The sequence below is a fragment of the Ptychodera flava genome, chromosome 8 (assembly GCF_041260155.1).
Source record: "Ptychodera flava strain L36383 chromosome 8, AS_Pfla_20210202, whole genome shotgun sequence".
Classification (NCBI taxonomy): Eukaryota; Metazoa; Hemichordata; class Enteropneusta; family Ptychoderidae; genus Ptychodera; species Ptychodera flava.
In genome coordinates, this window is record NC_091935.1 from 11954365 (window position 1) to 11975809 (window position 21445).

General features: G+C 37.8%; 1 protein-coding gene across 1 annotated transcript; it reads left to right on the plus strand.

The window, feature by feature from the left end:
- The first annotated feature begins 605 nt into the window (after positions 1-605).
- On the plus strand, positions 606-20127 carry LOC139138492 (arylsulfatase J-like). The gene is made up of 17 exons (XM_070706891.1): positions 606-822; positions 4928-5051; positions 8805-8915; positions 9186-9297; positions 9820-9871; positions 11482-11585; positions 12081-12205; positions 12661-12725; positions 13958-14059; positions 14570-14633; positions 16076-16173; positions 16443-16579; positions 16784-16842; positions 17469-17583; positions 18012-18082; positions 18687-18803; positions 19401-20127. Exons 1-17 carry the CDS (start codon positions 796-798, stop codon positions 19574-19576), a joined length of 1659 nt encoding a protein of 552 aa, XP_070562992.1. The 5' UTR covers positions 606-795; the 3' UTR covers positions 19577-20127.
- Positions 20128-21445: the final 1318 nt, after the last annotated feature.

Here is a 21445-nt window from a genome sequence, read left to right on the forward strand (position 1 = left end):
TTTGTGCCAAGAAAACAATTTCTGTCAACATATGAACGACGGACTTCTTAGTTGTAATTCATTTAATGCCCCTCCTCAAACAATTTATCATTACGGTCCACTGGAACGTCCGTCAAAAATCACGTGATCATTTGGCCCAACTAAATGTCGTTGACGTTTTCAAGTTTCGTCTGTCGCAATATCGGGCGAACTTGGGCGTGTCCACCACAGTTGTGTTGGTAACGTGTGGTCGTTTGTTCAGGAGAATATTTAAGAATTCTATAGACACACAAAATATATTAACCTTGGCTATATATCACACAAGAAGGGGTTTTATTAATTTTTTTTTACACAGCCTGCTATTTACGACTTTTGAATTTCACTAATATTATGATGGGAAGCATTCTTTCTCAGCTGTGGCCGTATTATGCAACGTCAGTTTGTTTTTACTGACGTGTCACTGAAGATAGTGAAGTACTCAGATCAAGAAAGTGACATGTTCAGATGGAACGGTCACCTATTCGCAGCGAGGCCACACAATCATTTGGTATCTAGACCAGTTTCATGTGCCTTCAGGGTGCACTCCTACTGTATGCACGAAAAGTTTGGTTGCACGTGATGACCTCGCTTTGAAAGGTGGTCCTGACGCCGAAACCACAAATCAATGATATCATTCATCATCATTATCAACGGGTACATTTTTTTCTGGAGGGGGTCACCATTTTAATGCTTGCTCGCCTTAACTCGAATCGACTCGAATCAATGCACACAGAAGCATCAGTGGCGGTAACAAGTTGATATTGCGTCAGAGCCATTATGGAAACCAGGCAGAGAAGACATCAGGTGGGTGATTTGAGTCAAGATTTGACCAACGTTAGAAATGTAACTAACAGTGTGCAGAAAATTTAATGACACACTTTTTATACCGATATCTTTCTCCGCTGCTCCTGAGAAGGTGACATTCTTATCCTAGTCAATGTATCGGAAAGACTTGAGGTGCAAAAGTTGAAGCAACTTGCAACTCTCATACGACAGAAATTATGCTCCGTTTAGGAAGCCGCAAAACAGAGAACTCCAGTTACTCTGCAGAGCGCGTTTCAAGTTCAACTTAAAAGGAAAAAAACACAATATGCTCACATCGTAGGCCGTAAATCACTATCGAGTGATACACGCTAGGGCGAACTAAAGACAGACAATGACGGTAATGTTAGGAAATTAAATTTGAGGTAATCTGATGCGACAGAAATAATGTCTAGGTATGGAATGAAATGGATGCGGTTGAAGTAAGAAATCGAGACATAAAAGCGATGACGAATTAATATAAAGGACGAATAAATCATTTGGAGATGGTTGGAGTGACAAAACAAACCTGACCTCCTCGATGCTCCATTGATGAGATACTCCAGCGTAACAATATATGGGCCAGTAGCTGTACGTTTTGATGTTCTTTTACTATTTTTAATTTTTTTTGCGAATTGAAAGTCCTTGATCTACTTCTGTTCCCCAAAGCATGTTAAATAAACATAAGCATTCAGCATGTTACCACAGCGTGTATACGCTGCTAATTTTTTATGTTTGAATTCTAGTCCGGACTAGAATTCAATTGTCAACAAGAACAATACAGTCTATACAAGAGCGCAGGCTGATTTGACAAGCTAAATGCTATTATCTCAATATGCTTAGGCGGAGTAGAATAAGAAACTTACGGTAAAAACAAAAGTAGGAAAATTTCATCAAAAGTTACAGCCAATGACCCTTTAAAGATGGCGCACTATAAAATGCCAAACATTAGTAAGATTCCATCCTTCTCCGCAGCTGTAATTTAAATTAATCTGTCGAAACCCCGAACTTTACTTTGATGCACATCTGCAAAGTCTTGATTTGTTACTTTAAATCTGTTTGTTGACTGTGTGATTTTTCTTTATTTGTGGATTTTTTCGCGGGGGGGGGAGAGGGGATGTCACCGTCCGACGTAATCTCCAGGAAGCAAACATTTCCACAGAAGGCTGGCGATACATAGACCTTTACTTTATTTCAAACAAGACTTGATAGATATGATTACCAGTTCAGACCAGTGTGTTCACAAACAGTTCACCAAGGCAATGCAGATGTTGATCATGCACGTGAGGAGCTGTTCACTTGGCGTTATCGCAATGTTCTGTGCACTGGTCAGATTCGGGTCACAGTGCTATTTGTCCTGTTTAGTGCAAATGTACACTAAAGATCGCGCACTTTTGTGAACGCCGTTAAAAACGTTGAAAAATGCGTTAATAAAGGTAGAGATTTAAAATTTTTGAATCAAAGTACAAACAATAAAATGACTTTTTGAATATTAGATTTCCAGAGTTTATCAAATGATATTGCTCTATCAAAAATATTCGAGATTCTGCCCTTACGTCTTGCAGTCAGTGTTCTGTATTACCCAGTAGAGCTTAAGGTAGAACGCACCTCGGGGACAGATATTCTGACTCTCAAACTTTTACAATTCTTTTCTGACCTACCACTTGTGGGGGCTCATTTTAAAGCTCTTGGTGTAAGAAAAAATGTCACGTTCTTAGTTTTTCGAAAAATGGAAATTTTATTTCTCTCTATAGAGTTAACACAGGGATGGCGGCCATTTTGAATTTCAAATATCGGTAAATCTTTGGTAATTTGTTTCTCCAGTAACAAAATTTGCACGGTGACCCACGACTTTTAGTCTTGATTTTGAAAGAGAATTGTTTAAAGATTCCTTGAAGAAAGTTAGAGCAAAAGTTTAAGCTTCCAAGTCTTTCACTTTCGAGGCGCTTACTACCTTAACTGATTTTTTTTTCGCCAGCAAATATGCAGCCGGCCAGATTCTGCGTATCGCGATGGACGGAATATTGATAAAATGAGATATTAGAGTGTATCTGCTCACTAATCGGAATCCGGGCCTTTGTCAAAAAAAGAAGAAGACAAAGAGCGAACGAAAGATAAAAAGTGTGCGCACTCACAGTTGAAACGCCGATATTTCTCATGTCTTCTATGATTCAATTATTTTAAAATATTTCATGTTCTGCTCTGTTAATGGAGATCGATGACAGGTCGAGTCAGTGACGAGTTTCAATGTTGATGTTTCGTCTTTGGAAGCGTTTTGAACGTTGTACAGCATCGCTTCCAGATCAGGAATACGGGGTCCTCTTGCAATGACCGCGTCGAACGACCACGTACGGCTGAGCTGACCAAGGTAAACCAATGACGCATATTATGAGGTGTAAACCAATGACGCATATTATGAGGTGTCATAAAAATTTGCTTTACGCACCTCTTGAATAACAAATCCACATGCATACCTTTGTTCAACAATGCGATGGCCAGCCCATGCATCTGGCTTGACTGCCATCTTACTCAAACCACCAGGTAGCCTCGCAACGCCAGCGAGTTGTACCCGTCCTTCAATCATCACGTAGACGACAATTCAATATTCAGAGATCGACTGATAAAAGCACGTGACTGGTGACGATGACATCGGCAAGGCGGGTCAGGGTTGCGTGGATCTCTACACACAGCTGCACATGCGTTGGCGGGGAATGTTAATGCCAGAATAATGAGATGAAGCAAAGGTTGTTATATCAAGACAAATTGATGGGTTATCTCGTTGTCTTCCTTTCTGCCGACGCAAGTTGTTAATGATGTCTCCATGTTCGAGTCCCTAAAGCGATAAACCATGCGTTATCAGTCCACGACTGTGTAATTTGCAGAGGTTGTTTGGTGATTTGAAGCCATTACTGGAGGTTCACATTCCATAGAAATATGCCATTCGCCACCAAACATTCTCTTATTCACAGCCCATCTATACATGTGTCTCATTACTGGCAATTACCAGCTTAGAAGTACATTTTGTAATGTCTACTGGCAATGAGGGCATCCAAACATTCGCGGAAATCTTTTACAGACGCATTAATTGCGGCAGAGATCTTCAACGGTGATGGCAGGGATTCTGTAGAGTTTCATGCATTCTGTCATGGGATTGTGTTGAATGTAAACATAAATCTCAGAAACATAAGTTTGAAGCTCTTGTAGAAAGCGGACAACTTGTGCTCTGCTCAACAAGATGAAGGAAGCATTCCAAATCTGTAAATTCAAAGCATTTGAGCCCAGCTCTTCGAGCAAGTTTTACAATCAACGAATCGTGGTCGTGGCAAACAACAACATACGCAATTTTTCATTACATTTTTTCTATGAAAATGATTTTAATAAAACAGAAAACGTTTACAGCTCGTCGTATAAGTTCTTTACTCTTGCGATTTAGGGCGGACATTCAACTCATTGGCGGAAAATTTAAGAGTTCTAAAATGAATGATTAATTGTTCTCGGGATAACTTTCGAATAAAATTGTGACGTGTGGAGAAAACGTTCATCCTGTGGATATGTGAACAATAACGACAAAATCATCATCATCATCATCATCATCATCATCATCAATTCATTTTCATCCATTCTTTCATTCATCATCATCATTATCATCATATTGATTGATTGATTGATTCATTAATTCATTATCATCATCATCATGCATTCATTCAATCATTCATTCATTCATTTTTTATTCATTCCATTATTATCATGATCATTATCATCATCATCATCATCATCATCATCATCATCATCATCATCATCATATTCATTCATTCATTCATTCATTCATTCATTCATTCATTCATTCATTCATTCATTCATTCATTCATTCTCATCATCATCATCATCATCATCATCATTATCGTATCGTCCGCCACCGCAACAATCACCACAGCCATCACCGCCATGCCCACCATTGCTATCATCTTCATCATCAACTCCAACAACTCCAAGCCTGAACGCTAAACGCCTATATCTTAGACTTAGAGAGATTTAGTCGTATTCTACAACTTTTCTCTATTTCTTATCTTTGTTTTCTGTGATGTTTCCACCAATTTCCTCTACACAGGGATCAGCTGGTCAATCGTCGTCTCTGCATGGTCGTCAGACGACAAGGGGACAGCGCTCATGTACTCCCTACTTCCTGCTGGGTTTGCTCATAGGAGGCGCTGCAATAATGTTAACTTTTAAAGGTAAGGGACTGACATAAATTACGGGGGGGTGGGGGTGGGCCGGTGTTTTTTTGGGGGTGGGTCGTGCAAACCTATGGGTTAGGGTCACATTTTTTCATACATCAAAGCTGAAATTGCATGTGCACGTATTGAAGAATATGGAATACTGAAAAAAGAAAAAATACCTCCTGGCACTTTCATTTTCTGCCATTTCCATTTTCGGCGCGCCCTTCAGACGCAAATTTCAGGTATAATAAACCATGTATTGATGATCCAAGCAGCCACATTGATTTAAGTTGTCATGATTTCTACTTATTCAACTCCTCTATTGTGTATCCCCTATAATGACTCTTTCAATAACAATTTGGGAGATCACTTATTTGACATCATTCTCCCATTGACAATACATTGGGTATAGGTCAGTGTCAAACGTTCATGTCGCTGTATGTACATTTTTTATTTTTTGAGGACATTGACAGAATACAAACTATTCAGAATAGTGCATAGTGTCATCAATAACAACTGGAAGCTTCAGGTCGAACAACTTTTGAATAACAATTTTGGATCAGATAACCTATGATTTATTTGTAGTTTCCTCATAGCCTACAATGTATAGTAAATCAACATTTCGGTGAAATTCCAAAATCAAATTTCTTGCACAACCATTGACTTGAAACCACTCTAGTCTAATCATGAATATTAATACTAATAATTAGGTGTACATAAATGCACAGGTTTACCTAGTTTTGTATCGGAAAAAAATTATTCATAGTTTTATCATAGACTGCCATGTATAGTGAATGGACATTTCAGTAAAATTCCAAAATCAAATTTCTTGCCCAACCATTGACTTGAAACCACTCTAGTCTAATCATGAACATTAATACCAATAATCAAGTGTACATAAATGCACAGATTTTCCTATTTTTGTATTGGAAAAAATTGTTAATAGGGTTTCATCATAGACTGCCATGTATAATGAATCAACATTTCGGTGAAATTCCAAAATCAAATTTATTGCACAACCATTGACTTGAACCCACTCTACTCTAATCATGAACATTGATACCAATAATTGAGTGTACATAAATGCACAGATTTTCCTATTTTTGTATTTGAAAAATTTATTCAGAGGGTTTCATCATAGACTGCCATGTGTAGAGAATCAACATTTCAGTGAAATTCCAAAATCAAATTTCTTGCACACACATGGACTTGTAACCATCAAGCCCAATTATGTCAATTATTCAGGGTCCATATATGCACAAATAGTGCATATTTTTAATTCTGAAAAACATTTTTTACAGTTTTGTCATAGACTCCCATGTATAGTGGATCAACATTTTATGCGAAATTCCAAAAACAAAGTTATTGTACACAGATGCACGTGTTACCACCTTCTTCTAATCAAGCACAATTATGTCAATTATTCAGGGTCCATATATGCACAAATAGTGCATATTTTTAATTCTGAAATTTTTTTTTACAGTTTTGTCATAGATTCCCATGTAAAGTGGATCAACATTTTGAGCGAAATTCCAAGATCAAATATCTTGTTTACATGTGCACTTGTAAACAACCCATGCTAATCAAGTATATCTATTCAGTTATTAAACATCTATAGATGAACAGATATTGCTAGTTTTATACTGGAAAATACACGTTCGTAGTTTTCTTATAGTCGACTACCATGTATAGTGAATCAACATTATCGATGAAATCTAAAAATTACAATTTTTTGTACAGGCATGCACTTTTTTCCTGCCACTTCAAGCAAAGTACATTTCCATGAATTATCGAACACATATGATTTGATATTTTTTGGACAACGCGTTATATCGGCCACATTTTGCCTTCCTTTCGGGAGGGCGACTTAAAAAGTAGAGCAAGTCAGAAGGGGATTTTGAACACATTGCGGGTTTGTTGGGGGTATTGAGTAACAGGAGAGGGTCACTTATTTTCATGCACGGATAAGGGGGAGGGTCACTAATTTTTGTGCATGAACTTTTGAAGGGTCACTATTTTTGACGCACCGGTGTTTCGAAAAACACCGGCCTGCCCCCCTGTAATTTATGTCCAGTCCCTAAACTCAATGAGAATTTAATCACACCAAATAACACGTATTATATATTTTTGTCCATGATCTATGTTTGCATGTTTCGATGGCTTATTCATTGTAATTAACTGCAAAGAATTAAAAGTTTTCTATGGATGGTGATGGTTAATAAGATCGAAGGCAACACGCAAACAGCAATGGGGGAAATTTAAAGTTTTGGTTGTGTGCGAACACAACCATCCGACAGATGTAGCCAGCTCTGCTGACGAGACGAATCTTTAGTGGGAATGTAAACTGGTTTATCCTCGTAAAAATAATAGTTTATCTAGTTCATACATACATATAGATCACCTGTAGTAGTAGTAGACATATGTATGTATGTATGTATGTATGTATGTATGTATGTATGTATGTATGTATGTATGTATGTATGTATGTATGTATGTATGTATGTATGTATGTATGTATGAGTGTATTGTTTTAGAAATCTAAGCTGAAATTGTTTTCAACTTACGTTTTTCAATTCTCGAATGTTCTACTACTTTGTCTCCGTACTCAGTTGCCTACATGTATCTCGTCACTCTGACGTTTCAAGCCCCGCCATCATCTTATCGTTTCTTATCACGCAAGTTCGTCTTTTAACCTTTTCCGACCGTTTAATCACTTCATGAAAGCCTGTACATGATATATGTGACGATTGGAACTGTGTGAAGGTACAAAGGGTGTGGGCGCTCTCGTGCGATACGTGAAATCGTTCCCCATACCGAGCTTGGTGAAGTTACAGGGGGCAAGGTTGTCCATCAAACTTTCAATCAATCCAGTATCGTGATTAAGACATTCTAATCAGAGTCGAAAGTGCTCTAGAAGATCGAAGAATACTAGTAGGCCTATTGGTCCGTGAGATGCTTCGACGGCTGGACAAAGTATGACAATGATCGCTCCCTGCCCTACCATGCAATGACCCATAATTTGTTATCGTCACGCCTCAGACTAGATAATCAGTCGATTTGGAAGCAGTGTCAGCGTCGATAGTGCGCATGATCTGTTAACCTTCTTCAATGCCAAAAATTACCACAACCGAAGGTTCACTGACGGCGTATCTCACGTGATACAAAGGTCAATGTTAAAACACAGGTCGTTCGAGCACAATCTTACATATTGTGGCGTTAACCTTAAAAACCTTCGCATTTTTTAAAAAAGTATACGAATTAGATTTGCATCATAAAGTTTACCTTATTGTACATTCTAAGGGGTATGGGAATTTTCGTGAACTTCACGTTTGTATCTTGCAAAGTCTTCGACACAGCCGGATTTGTGTGGAGCGTATATCAATCTGCTGACTGTGGCGAAGTGCTTTACTCAGTTCACACGACAAATTCTTCCAGATAGCTTTGACCACAGTCACCTGTGTTCTATTCCGCTCTGCGTCTATTCGCTCCATAGACGTGTGTACACATATGCCTAAGACATGTAAGGAATGGCCGGCATATGTACACATGTCTATGGGGCGAATAGACTAAGAGCGGAATAGAACCGTACACAGGTGACTGTGCTTTGACTTGAAAAAACTCAAGTAGACAAATCGACAAATAGTGTTCTGATACAATTCTTGAAATAAAGATACGCTTTCTGTGCAGCCATGCCATTCACACACATCGACCGATATTTTACACAAAGAGAGAGCTCACTTCTATTTCTTCATGTTTGACATATTTCAGCGACAGCCCCTGACACAGTTGTTAGGCATTCACGTGACAGTACTGACCATGGGAAACCCGCCGAAAAGACCAAGAAACCGCACATCGTGTACTTTATGGCTGATGATTTAGGTAGGTTTAGGTAGCGCATTTCGGTGTTCATGCATGTATAATCATGTCTTCTATATTTTTTCCTGTATGTCTCATTGTTCCGTATCTACCCGAATGTCTGTTCGCTTTTATCGAAATAGTTTCATCAAACCGCTTCCGATGTTTACATTCGTCCCACAAGTACCTTCCAACACCTGCCTTAGCTAACTTCATGTTGTTTTTTTTTAACTTTAACCTCCGACTTTAACCACACCACCAATGCGCCACCTCACCTGACATGGCCTCCAACAGGATGGGGTGATGTCAGTTGGAACAATCCGGATGTGATAACACCGAACATAGCAAGACTTGCCGGCGAGGGCGTGCTTCTGAACAACAGTTACTCACAACCTTTGTGCACACCGTAAGTTACTTAATGACTTAAGTAAACAAAAACGATACAAAAAAGCAAATAAGCAACTATTTCACGAAAATAACTTACTTATTGGGACATCATAAAGTAGTGAGTCATCAGTGGTTGCAAGTGAAAAATGGAAACACATCTAAGTTTGAAGCCGCAATACTTGCAAGACTTGCCGGCGAGGGCGTGCTTCTGATCCACATTTATTCACAACCCTTGGACACGTCATTGCTTAAAGAACAAACAGCTAAAAGAGCAAGACCGACATGCAAAATCGAACAAGCGTCTAATACACTAATACAATTTACGTATTGAGATATAATTAGGGGATGAGTCACGGATGGCTGCAAGTGAAGCCGCAATTCTTGTTGCCGATGCGGAGGTAGAAGTCCCGACAAGCGGGATCAGTGGTACTGATAAAACAATAAAGACTGACGGACCATATTTTGGCATTTTGCGTTTCATTTTCTCTGAAATGAACTCATTGTGCTTCATTCAAAATTGCTACTTTTCAAACCCACACAGGAGCCGAGCAGCGATAATGAGCGGATACTACGCTCATCGAGTTGGTTTACAGGTGGGTGCTGCATTCTTTGCTCGTGTTTTTAGTTGACAACTCTATTATGTGACCAAGTTGATGAATCCTAACTCATTATGAAATGTTTATTTTACCTATGAAATTGGCGAGGGCGATACTTGATCGTTTGCGAATATTGCCTCCTAAAACATCACATCCGTCCGCTAGTTGCTGGTAGAAAAAATTAATTCTTTCAGGGTCACCTTGTTCTGTAAACAGTACATTTATTGCTTGAATTAACCCTGCATATAAAAATTCTCTATAAAAATAGTTCAGACTTTTTGTTTTGAATTGCGTGACATTAAAATTCAGCTTCTTGATGCTGCATCGAAATGCAGAAGTTGATTAAATATTTTGAATGCCGTTTTCTGTTAATACATACAATTATTGATGATTCCCAATAAATCGTATTTCCTTTGTTATTTCACGGATGGTATAGTATGATGATGATGATGTGACATGCCTTTAGTTGAGCAAGTCACCTTTGTCGTAATGTCACCTTTTCATACTACATTTTGCCATATTTCGGCTGAGTAGTGCTGGAATAATTACAAAAACTACTACTACCTATGGCAATTATGGATTATTCTGCTAACCACAACTCTATTGAACTGCGCCCCTGCCATTCCGTTATACAAAATTGCAGAATAGCTCTCCCCATAATCGTCGCTTCCGCTATTTGTCGATTCAAAGTATTTTTCAAACTATCACAAAACCAACATCATTAACCACTTACGAATTGCGAATCCCCAAGATGAGCTTTATCTTTATCAATGATCGCCCTCTTGTCGTTGGCTTTCATAGTGAAAACGTTTGTTGGAAACCATATGTAAGTTTCCATCCAAACGCAGAGACTCTGTGGGACCTCAATATCATAAACTTATTCGGAAAACTTGTCGTTTGGAATGAAAACGAGAAAATAGCTGGCTGCCTCTGTCGTCTTTGCCAGAAGTCCAGGGCCCAATAGCTTTTCTTTACGGCCTCCTTGGAAGTAATTCACCACCTTTTTTGTAGTTTTGCCATTCTTCAAGCATCGCACCATCTCAAAAATATTCATTGAGCACAGGGGAACCAAGAAGCATAAATATATAGTCAGGATTTTTAAGTTGTAAAGTTAGGTTATAGAGCATCGGGGACAGATATCAGGACTCAAATTTTTACAATTCTTTTCTGATTTATCATTTGAGGGGCTCATGTTAAATGTTCACCGTCTTAGTTTTTCGAAAATCAAAAATTTTCTATATCCTAACGGAGTTAACAAAAGCTTGGTGGACATTTTGAATTCCAGATATCTGTACATTTTAAGTAATTTGTCTCTCTAGTACCAAACTTTGCGCGTTGACCCCTTAAATTATACTCCTGATTTGGTAAGAAAATGGTTGAAAGTTTTATTGAGCAACGTCTTAGCAATGCAAAAGTGAAAGTCTTTCACACTCGAGGTGCATACTACCTTAAGAGCGCAAAGTCTACTCCTAGATAAGGAATATTCACATCTTTCTTTGCAAGATTTTTCATAAATTCGGACAGTCCTAAATGATGAGCTGTTGTCGAGACTGATCATCTCCGCATGATATTACGGCAATTACATCTTGACCATTGTTATCTTCCAGCACCAAATTCTGTGGTCTCCTCAGCCACACGGCTTGCCTCTTGATGTGAAACTTCTTCCTGAAAAGCTGAGAGATGTTGGATATAGAACGCACATGCTTGGAAAGTAAGACTTAAGTCGCTATCCCCATCTTTCGTCTGTCTCTATATACAGTATGTATGTATGTATGTATGTATGTATGTATGTATGTATGTATGTATGTATGTATGTATGTATGTATGTATGTATGTATGTATGTATGTATGTATGACGTATGTATGTATGTATGTATGTATGTATGTATGTATGTATGTATGTATGTATGTATGTATGTATGTATGTATGTAAGTGCGTGTTTATGGTCTATCTATCTATCTATCTATCTATCTATCTATCTATCTATCTATCTATCTATCTATCTATCTATCTATCTATCTATCTATCTATCTATCTATCTATCTATCTATCTATCTATCTATCTATCTAGCTGCATACACCACTTCGGGTCATCGCATGCCTTCTTCATATCACACCATTATTTATTTTTTGAGATAACTCTGTGATCGAAATTTCACTGAAATGGTAATTACAGAATATTGATGCATTTGTTGTATTTGACAGGTGGCATTTGGGAAACTGCAAATGGGAGTATACACCAACCTATCGAGGATTTGACAGTTTCTATGGTTACTACAATCTTTTGGTGTCGCACTTCGATAAGATGCATCGCACAATTCAAAATCAAGGTAAGCGATAATGCTCCTCTCACTGAAGACCCCTGTTGCCATTGAGCGGATCTGTCGCTGCATATTGTTATTTCAAAAGGCAAAATTAGTTCAAGAGAATGTTTGTGTACACGAAATGAAAATGATGTCGTTCAAAATATACTGTAAACTGAACGTTAAATTTAAGATTGCACAATCTATCCTTGTTTGCTAGGTTACATGTCTGTCTATACCAAGGATTCATGATTTCTTTACGAATTGTGCCAACCAAGGCTATCCAAAGATTGACTAATTGGCTGCTAACAACGGTCTCGCATAAAAGTTGGCATGGTGTTGCGTTAAAGCTAGCACTCACGGTGATTCAACTTTCTTCGATAAACCTACGGTTTGCGATGAGTTAAAAATCAGACTGATAGCTTTTTACTGGTCGGAATCAATAGCAGAGTTGAAACGAGTTCATTCTTTTTCGCGAACAGACGTCGCCGGGTATGATTTTCGGGACAATACAGGTGTAGTTGAGAAAAGCGATGAATATCTGACGGTAAGTTATGATCTGCTTACACTGCGATGACGTAAGAGCAAGTTTAAACATTTCGTATATGCAAATATGTTACCTTCTTTTCACCAGAAAACGGGCAGGATACTTGTAGTATAATTTCAAAAATATCTCACTTTGAAAGGTAAAGAAAATTTGCATGTTAGCTCGTCATAACAAATGAACAGCCCAGCTGGTTATATCAAGTTTCCAGTGATTGTGCACGCTGAGATTTACAGTACCTATGAACGCTAAACTTGAAGGTCCATCGCAAGAGGGCACTGTCCGAGAGCCCTAGCTCAGCACACATTGAACTCAGAGCATCATCGAAATTTGTGTTTGAATTTCCCAAATTATCAGGCTTTCCAGAACTTATTATTGTGGAGGATTATGTGGTGATGATTTTCAGGGTATATTTTGACCTTCATGTGCGAAGTAGAAGCTACTGAGTGACAAATATCCGTTGGTACCACAGGTTACCCAGACAGAATAAAATAAGCTTGTCATTGAGTTTTTCTCACTGTTTTCTCTATCAGTTCCTCTCCTTTTCTTCATCACAGTCCCTCTATGGATAAAGGGACTGTGTCTTCATGCTCTGAATGATCGGAGTAAATAAAATAAACGGTTATATAATCTAACCTAGCCTCTTATAAACCCTTTATTCATTTTACACCCATTACAAGGACGTTTATCTCTCATTTACACATCTTGTAATTAATTAGTCAACACAACTAATTATGCTAATCCGTGGACTTATCAAGTGTTGGTCAACATTGCAAAGATAGAGATGTAAATGAAAAAGGAGTACTTTCCTATCTTTCGCGATGTTGACCAACCCGTAAAATCCCTGATAAGTCCACGGATTAGCATAATTAGTTGTGTTGACTAATTAATTACAAGATGTGTTTATGAGAGATAAACGTCCTTGTAATGGGGTGTAAAATGAATAAAGGGTTAAGAGGCTAGGTTAGATTATATAACCGTTTATTTTATTTACTCCGATCAGTCAGAGCATGAAGACACAGTCCCTATATCCATAGAGGGACTGTGATGAAGAAAAGGAGAGGAACTGATAGAGAAAACAGTGAATAAAACTCAATAATGAGCTTATTAATACTGTCTGGGTAGCCTGTGTTGGTACAAATCAAGACAATCTTGTGGTACTATAGTGTTTATAGTGTTTGCAGTAGTGTCATTGTGTACTCTGATGCGGTGTTTTGAATTGCATTGCATCGCAGGAAATGTTGGTTCGTAGAGCCGAGAAGCTCATCAAGGAACACAACGTCAACGAGCCTATGTTTATGTACTTTGCTATCGATCTTCCAAAATGGCCAAATGAGGTAGGCACTCACGTTACCAGGGCAAATGAGTCGGTGCTTGGAAGGAATGCATTGATGTGGTCTTCTTTCACTTTTTCTACAACATATAAAGACATACTAGAAAACATTAATATGAATATTGTGGGAAAAAGTTCTGGCCAAGATTGTTTGAAATTAAGTCCTTAGAAACTGTGAGTCATTAATTATTTTGTCGAAATATCCGAACCTATTTTTTTCATAAGGCATTCAACTTTAACTTAACTTTGACTTTTAATTTAACTTACACGTGCCACGAGACTAATAAATTAAGGATAAATAACAAGCCTGACTTGTAGCGTTCTGAGCGTATTTTGAATAATCCAAATGAGACTCTGTCATAAAATTACAACAAACTGTTTGTTACACGATTATCCAAAAAAAGTATTTCACTGGCACAATATAATAATACTTCATGATTTTTACCGTGTCACCGTTGGACAACGAACTTTAATCAATGATTAATGAATTATTATTCTGTTTCTTGAACGAAAGGCCCCTCAACGATTTGAGGATTTGTACAAGAATGTCAAAAACATCGACCGTAGAAAACTCTGTGGTAAGTACACGTTACTACGTTGACACGGGAGATCAATATATCGGCGGGACATTGTTGACAAGGCACTTGCGACAGGCAAACAGACGCGAGTTTCAACTCTTTGATTAAAGTCAACTATCGTCTAGGCTATGAACTGATGACGAAAGCAAGAAATGCTACTTATATCATAAAAATATTATTTTGTGGAGACGGAGACAATCTATTTACTTTAAGGAGAAAATGGCAATATGACTATGTGTGCGCGTTTTAAAGCCTTCTTTTTAAGGCTGTGCATTAGTTCATTGCATAACAATAAAATGCCCATTCACGATATACCAATGTAGCAAAACTTGCAATTTTAGTGAGTAGAGACAATAATGCATTGTAAATACCCAATTTTGACTTCTTCAGCACATTGCAATTAGTAAATAACATCCATAAATCTGTTTGATTTGCTTCATTGGGAGGAAACAATAGTTATCATATTTTCTTCCTGTTAAAAATACTGAATTACCAGAATAAATCGAATTAAAGTTATCCAATTCTATGACGTCATATTTTTTTACTGAAACCTTTTGCATTTTAGAAAGACTAGTATCTAAGCTTTCTAAAAGTATAAGGTATATGGCATTTCAAGCCAGTTTACTTCATCAAGGAAAGAATGTTGTACCCTTACCCCTAGCTTTTGCACACCCCATACAGATACACGCAATTGAGAATTGACTCCGGAGAAGTAGTGTATAGTTAAATATCTGATGTGAACACTTTTTTCTTGTTCAATATGTCGAAATAAATAATTTTAACATAAAAAGTTGTGAAAATTTGGCTTAATAAAAAGTAAATCACAATTGTTACATGGTATTTTGGGTAAAAAATTTCAAAATTGTCAAAAAAATTCATTTTAAAGTCGTCCTATTCTATGTACACAAATTAATTCCTCAGAAAGAGCAGTATCTGCGCTTTCCAAAAATGTAAGGTTTGTGCTATTTCATGCTAGTTTACTCAATTGAGGGGAGGATATAGTACCCCTACCCCTACCCATTTTTCGCCATTTTTTGCGGTACATACAAATCAAAAACCAGTGCAGACAGGTAGTGCATCCCAAAACATCCAATGTTAACATCTTTTTTCTAGTTCAGCAGATCCCAACAAACAAAAAAATACCTATGTAGTAGGTTTATGGGGGTGCTCGGTGGGCCCCTCCAGCCCACGAACTATAAGGAATAGGGTTGTAATATCATAATGCGAAATCATTTTAGCCAATAGGAAACAAAGTAAGATTGTATGTTTATAAACGACGCGCTGAAATTTAAGAGTCGCACCTATTAAGCTTATTCATTTTGGCACTCAAATGTATGTTTCGTGAAAGTTGATCAAGTCTTCCAACTATCATGTGGACAGTCCCGACATACATCTTCGGGCTGACTGCCAGCTAATCGTATCTCTGTGATTACATTCCCAAGCAATGGTTTCTGCCATCGATGAAGCTGTTGGAAATCTAACAAGAGCCTTAAAAGAACGTGGAATGTGGGAAGATACTCTGTTTGTGTTCTTCAGTGATGTGAGTTGATGATCCTATCGGAAACACTAAATAGTTATCATACACGCGTTCAAAACGTATGTATATACGGAGCATCTATCTTTGTAGAATGCTGCCAATCGAACCGCGTCTCATCGTTTGCAATAGGTCCGTTTGTCCACTTGCAAAATACAAATCTGACGAGACAGACACAGAGATCTCATCTAATATTTTATTTTAAGGTTCCTCTTCAAATCGTTCTGCCCAAGGAGGGATTTATGAAAAACGATGCTATTTTACTCTTTCGACAGAATGGGGGAGTGCATTACTTAGCGGGAAGCAACTGGCCATTGAGAGGTACTGCCGGAACTCTATTCGAAGGAGGATCCAGGGTGCCTGGTTTTGTGTGCAGTTCCGCTTTGAAGAAAACCGGTTACGTGAACAATGAGTGAGTTCTGTTTTCTGGCCTTCCACAGCCTCCACAGCCTGTTTAAATGCCGATCAAGCAACTACAGATCGTCGCCGTGTTCATTCTGAGGAGTCGTTTTCTTTAGAGATTCGTAATAATCAACCAAATTATCATGTATTTGGGTTATTATCGTTCAAGCAAACTATGCATGACATGTTTAACGCTGCTGTTATCGTTTCACAGATTGATACATATAACAGATTTCCACACAACGATCCTGAAGCTGGCTGGAGCCGAAGCAGGTAGGCATGGTGCAGAACAGAGTTTCATGCTGTATTTGGTTATTACGAGTTCCAAAACACGAGTAAAATTAACTTGTAAGCTTTAAAGTAGTACGTGAAAGGACGTGAACTTTTGCTCAAATTTTCGTTCGTGAATGCAACTTTCAACTGTTTTCTTACCAATGCAAGAACAAATTCAGGGGTCAAACAGCAAAATTGGGTCCTAAAGGAACAAATTACTGAACATTAATCGATATTTCAAATTCAATATGTCCGCCATTCCTGTGCTCTCGTCTATTTTCGAAAAACCAAGACGGTGAAATTTTTTCGAACACTAACAGCTTTAAAATGACGCCCTCAAGTGGTATACCTGAAAGTACTGAAAAATTGAGATATCTAATATCTGTCCCCCGAGGCGCATTCTGCTTTAATTTAAGGAATTAATCTAATGCTACATTTATATATTTGTGTATCTGAACGTCCGGTAGGCTTACGTGTCTCTGTGGCAACCAATCGTCATGAGAACTGGTAATTTGAAAAACCTCATGATATGTATTAAGAAGCATTTTCTTCCTCTGTCGTTTAGCTAAGGTTACAGGATACCTTTCGAGTACCTTACCTGTTTAATTTTACATTTTTTCTCTTAGAGGGCGACCTAGATGGTCTGGATGTATGGGACACAATATCAGAAGGAAAACCATCGCCTCGGACAGAGATGGTGTACAATATTGATGACGTAGAGCCTACTGGGTCAGCTATCAGGTGAGCAGTGACGTCAAATGAACATGAGCAAATCGCTTACTGAAAATATTGTTGTAAGCCGCCTATAAGCTTAATGTCCATGGCTTATAAGGTTGAGGAATATATGCCATATTCTGTCCATGGAAGTTTTAAGTAGAAATATACTTCATGCATCGCTGACTCCTGCAGATCAGAATAGGTTGATCCAGCAGTGACCGACTAAAACCTCACAATAACCTCACAATAACGCATTTCCACAACAAATCATTACTTACATGCAAAATGCCCACTCCAAAGATTTTACTCAGAAAACGATGGTCTATAGGGCATTGGTTTACAGTGTTAGCTGGTATGCATCCACGGGCAGAAGTCTGAACGGCTAGGCCTGTAGGCGAGCTATCCTCCAAGACGCTCACGGCTTTTCCCTCCCTATTGTTTCACCTCTGTAGAGTTGGAGACTACAAGCTCATCATCGGTAATCCTGAAATATTTCATCCACGCCGTTCCCTCACACTCTCAGGTAAGGATGGAAGAATGTGTACTTTATGGAAATGTTGAGCATCAGAGACAGTCAGACTCAGCTAGACTGCTGTAAGTTCTGTACAGAGAGAATATAAACACTGAAAATAACCTGCCGACAACACTTATCTCATATTTTACAATACTTTGCTGTTTAATGTGCGGTGTGATTGGATTCCTTTTGGATATTGCGGAGATTGTGAAATTTTCACAGGCGTGTTTTATGAAAATCTAACAGATAATGTTTTAATCGTACAGTTGGCATAGAGAGAGCGGCCATTTTGAATTTCAACTTTGTTTCTGTGGTACCGAAATTTGCACAGTGAATTATGCTTTTATTCTTGATTTTTAATGAGCACGGCTTAAAGCTTTCGTGACAAAAAGGTTTAGCAAAAGATTACACCCGTGTGAGTCATCAGATCTTTCTCTTTATCACAGTTTTATAGTAATTGCAATGCGTGTTCTTGCCTGACCCTGGCGTAAAGCCATCACCGGGGAAGCAGCTTATCATTAAAATTTGCAGGCGTTACTTTTCACCAATAACATTAATAATAGCGAGTAGTGATAACGTCATTAATTTGTTTTTCTCCAAACCTTTTTTTTAGATGGTTGGCATAAACCTGTTCTTGATGGCCCCCAACCAAAGCATACACCTGTACGCTTCGGCGAACTGGGCAAGTTGCCAGACTTTCAAAATGTCACCTTGCTCTATAATTTAAAAGGTAAGTAAATTAGTCTGTTTATGCCTATTAAATAGAAAAATTGCAGGGAAAATAGCTGTAAAGTTTTATTATATTTTCATAATATTACCGAGCATGCCGGACAAACACAGAACAGTTTGTAAAAATAGGGAAAGTTATTGTTGACACGTTAATTCTGGTCCGCACTCAAATTCAGTTCTCACCAATAGCAACTGATATTACGCATTCAACGGCCGTGTCTACCAGGCATGACATTACAAAAACAGGTTTAGACATTTAAGTTAAATCACAGAGCATTTTGAGACACTGTGGTTTACCATTTCCAGGGCAAGACAGCAATCAAAACACATACATGCAACAATTTGTCTTGCACGAAGACCTTCAAATACTTATCGCTGACAAATCTTGATAAATATCACATTCGATTGTATAGACTATGAAAAGAGATGGTATGAATAATAATGAACATAAGCTAAAAACATAACTGATTTTATGTCTATGCAACTCTGTTCTTAACGTCGATGACGACTTATGATTTCTCTCTCTCTCTCTCTCTCTCTCTCTCTCTCTCTCTCTCTCTTGCTCTCTCATACACATATATTTTATCATACATTGCAGACGACCCTATAGAAAAGCTCAATATTGCTGAGAAATATCCAGGAAAGGTGGCGGAACTGAAAAAGAAGCTGAAGGAATACGAGAAAAAAATGAGACCGGCCATCAACCCACCCTTGGACTTTGAGGGCGCTAATCCTGACAATTATAACGGCGTGTGGAGCCCCGGCTGGTGTTAGAGTGTAACCATGGTTATAGAGAGAACAGCCGAATACTTGTCACAAAAATAACCGCCTTTATGTACGTGAAACATAGGCGTACTTTTAATGCCAAAGATGTTGGCTTATTTTTTACTTTCAAATGAAGTTTTCAAATATTACAAAGAAATATTCAATGTAAAATTGTTTTATTATCAGAAAAAAAAACGCAATCCAAGCTGGAAATGTAAAGTTTTTTACTGACTTATAAAGAAAGATACAATATAAAAATTTTGTAATATCCTGACATTATGTTTATTATAGAAGAAAACCGTCTATGACAGAAAGAAACGCAATACAAGCTGGAAACGTTAGTTTTTTATGGAAACGTTATCCCGCTATTCATATACGAACTTTTGGAAACGTTACTATCTATGGCAATGATTCCTCAAGTTCAATGTCGTTTTCTTTGACAGTGAGAATGATATGATTCTATTGCAATGTGCCTTACAAAGTACGTATACTTTCCTGTATTTGAAATATTGGATTTTCATCCACCGCTTTCTTATTAAAGTTAGCCTACGCATGTATCCAACAAATAATGTTATCGTTGATGTTTATCGACAAATCCCCGAAAGCAACCGATTCCTACAGCCAGCTTGCCCACAAGACCCTTACTTTTAAAGTTGCCCGCTGAGAACTAAAATGAAATTTTAGGTCACCTGGCAGGTGGGGAAAAACCTTGCTCATTTCCCGCCAAGAAATCGCTTGAGAATATTTTTTCTGCCGGTAGATTAGATAACTACATTCACGGAAATCATTCTTCTCGAGTATAAGACATAGTTTTCGTTCATTTTAGAGGCGGTCTTCTCGATCCCTGGTTCCTGCTTGCATCAGTGAATGTATGAAGTAATCGTTAACACTTTGTCAATATTTTATTCTTCATTGAAATCGTTAACGATTATAAATTTCCCTGGCGATAGTCGCGTTTTGGAAGCGTTTAGCCGATTGGCTTGCCGAAACTTATTGTCAATCAGCTACTACATACTGTATCAGACTGCTCAAGTTGCTGTAAATAATGACAATATATCAATCATCTGTTACTGTGATAATAAACTGGGCCTTTCAAAACGTTCTAACAAGTTGTCAGATAGGCATATCTGATCTTCGTACCAGATATGAACTGAAAATTATCACGTGTTTCAGTGTATAGTGCAGTTGTCAGTGAATTTACACTTTTGCTACATGTTTGCAACTTCATATCAACATAATGAACAATATTCACCACATATTAATTCTACAGGCCATTAAGCATATATGTGTGTAATCAGCTGATATAAAAATGCTAAATTTCTTTGACTGCTGTCATTGTATCGCCACTTTATATAGCAAGTGTAAGTAAATTGCATATTTCATGCTCATTTGAATAATAAATGATTTTGAAAAAACAGACATACAACGAGAACGGCTGCACAGAATCAGATAAGATTTGCTAGAAATGTTGATCACACAAGGATTTATCTGCCATGAAAGACTTAAAGGTGTGACATAAACGTTTAGCTCAAATTTGCATATTTGATGAACTCTCCTTATTAGGGATATATTTCTGAATTGACTGAATCAAAATTGACGAAACTTTGTACGTATATTGAAGATACTATTTATTATCTTTACACTTTTACTGAGCAACCGAGTTACTCAAAGAGTAATTTTCATCGGGGATCAAATGTACAGAGAAAAAAGCAGCAGAATATTAATACAAAGAGCAAAATTCTCAATACAAAGAACAAAAATAATTACAGAGGAACATTTTGTTTTATGAGTTGTTTCACTTTCACCTTAAACGTTGTTATATTTGGAGCGTGTCACAATGCACCGGGTAAAAATTCCAGACTTGCGATGATCGATATT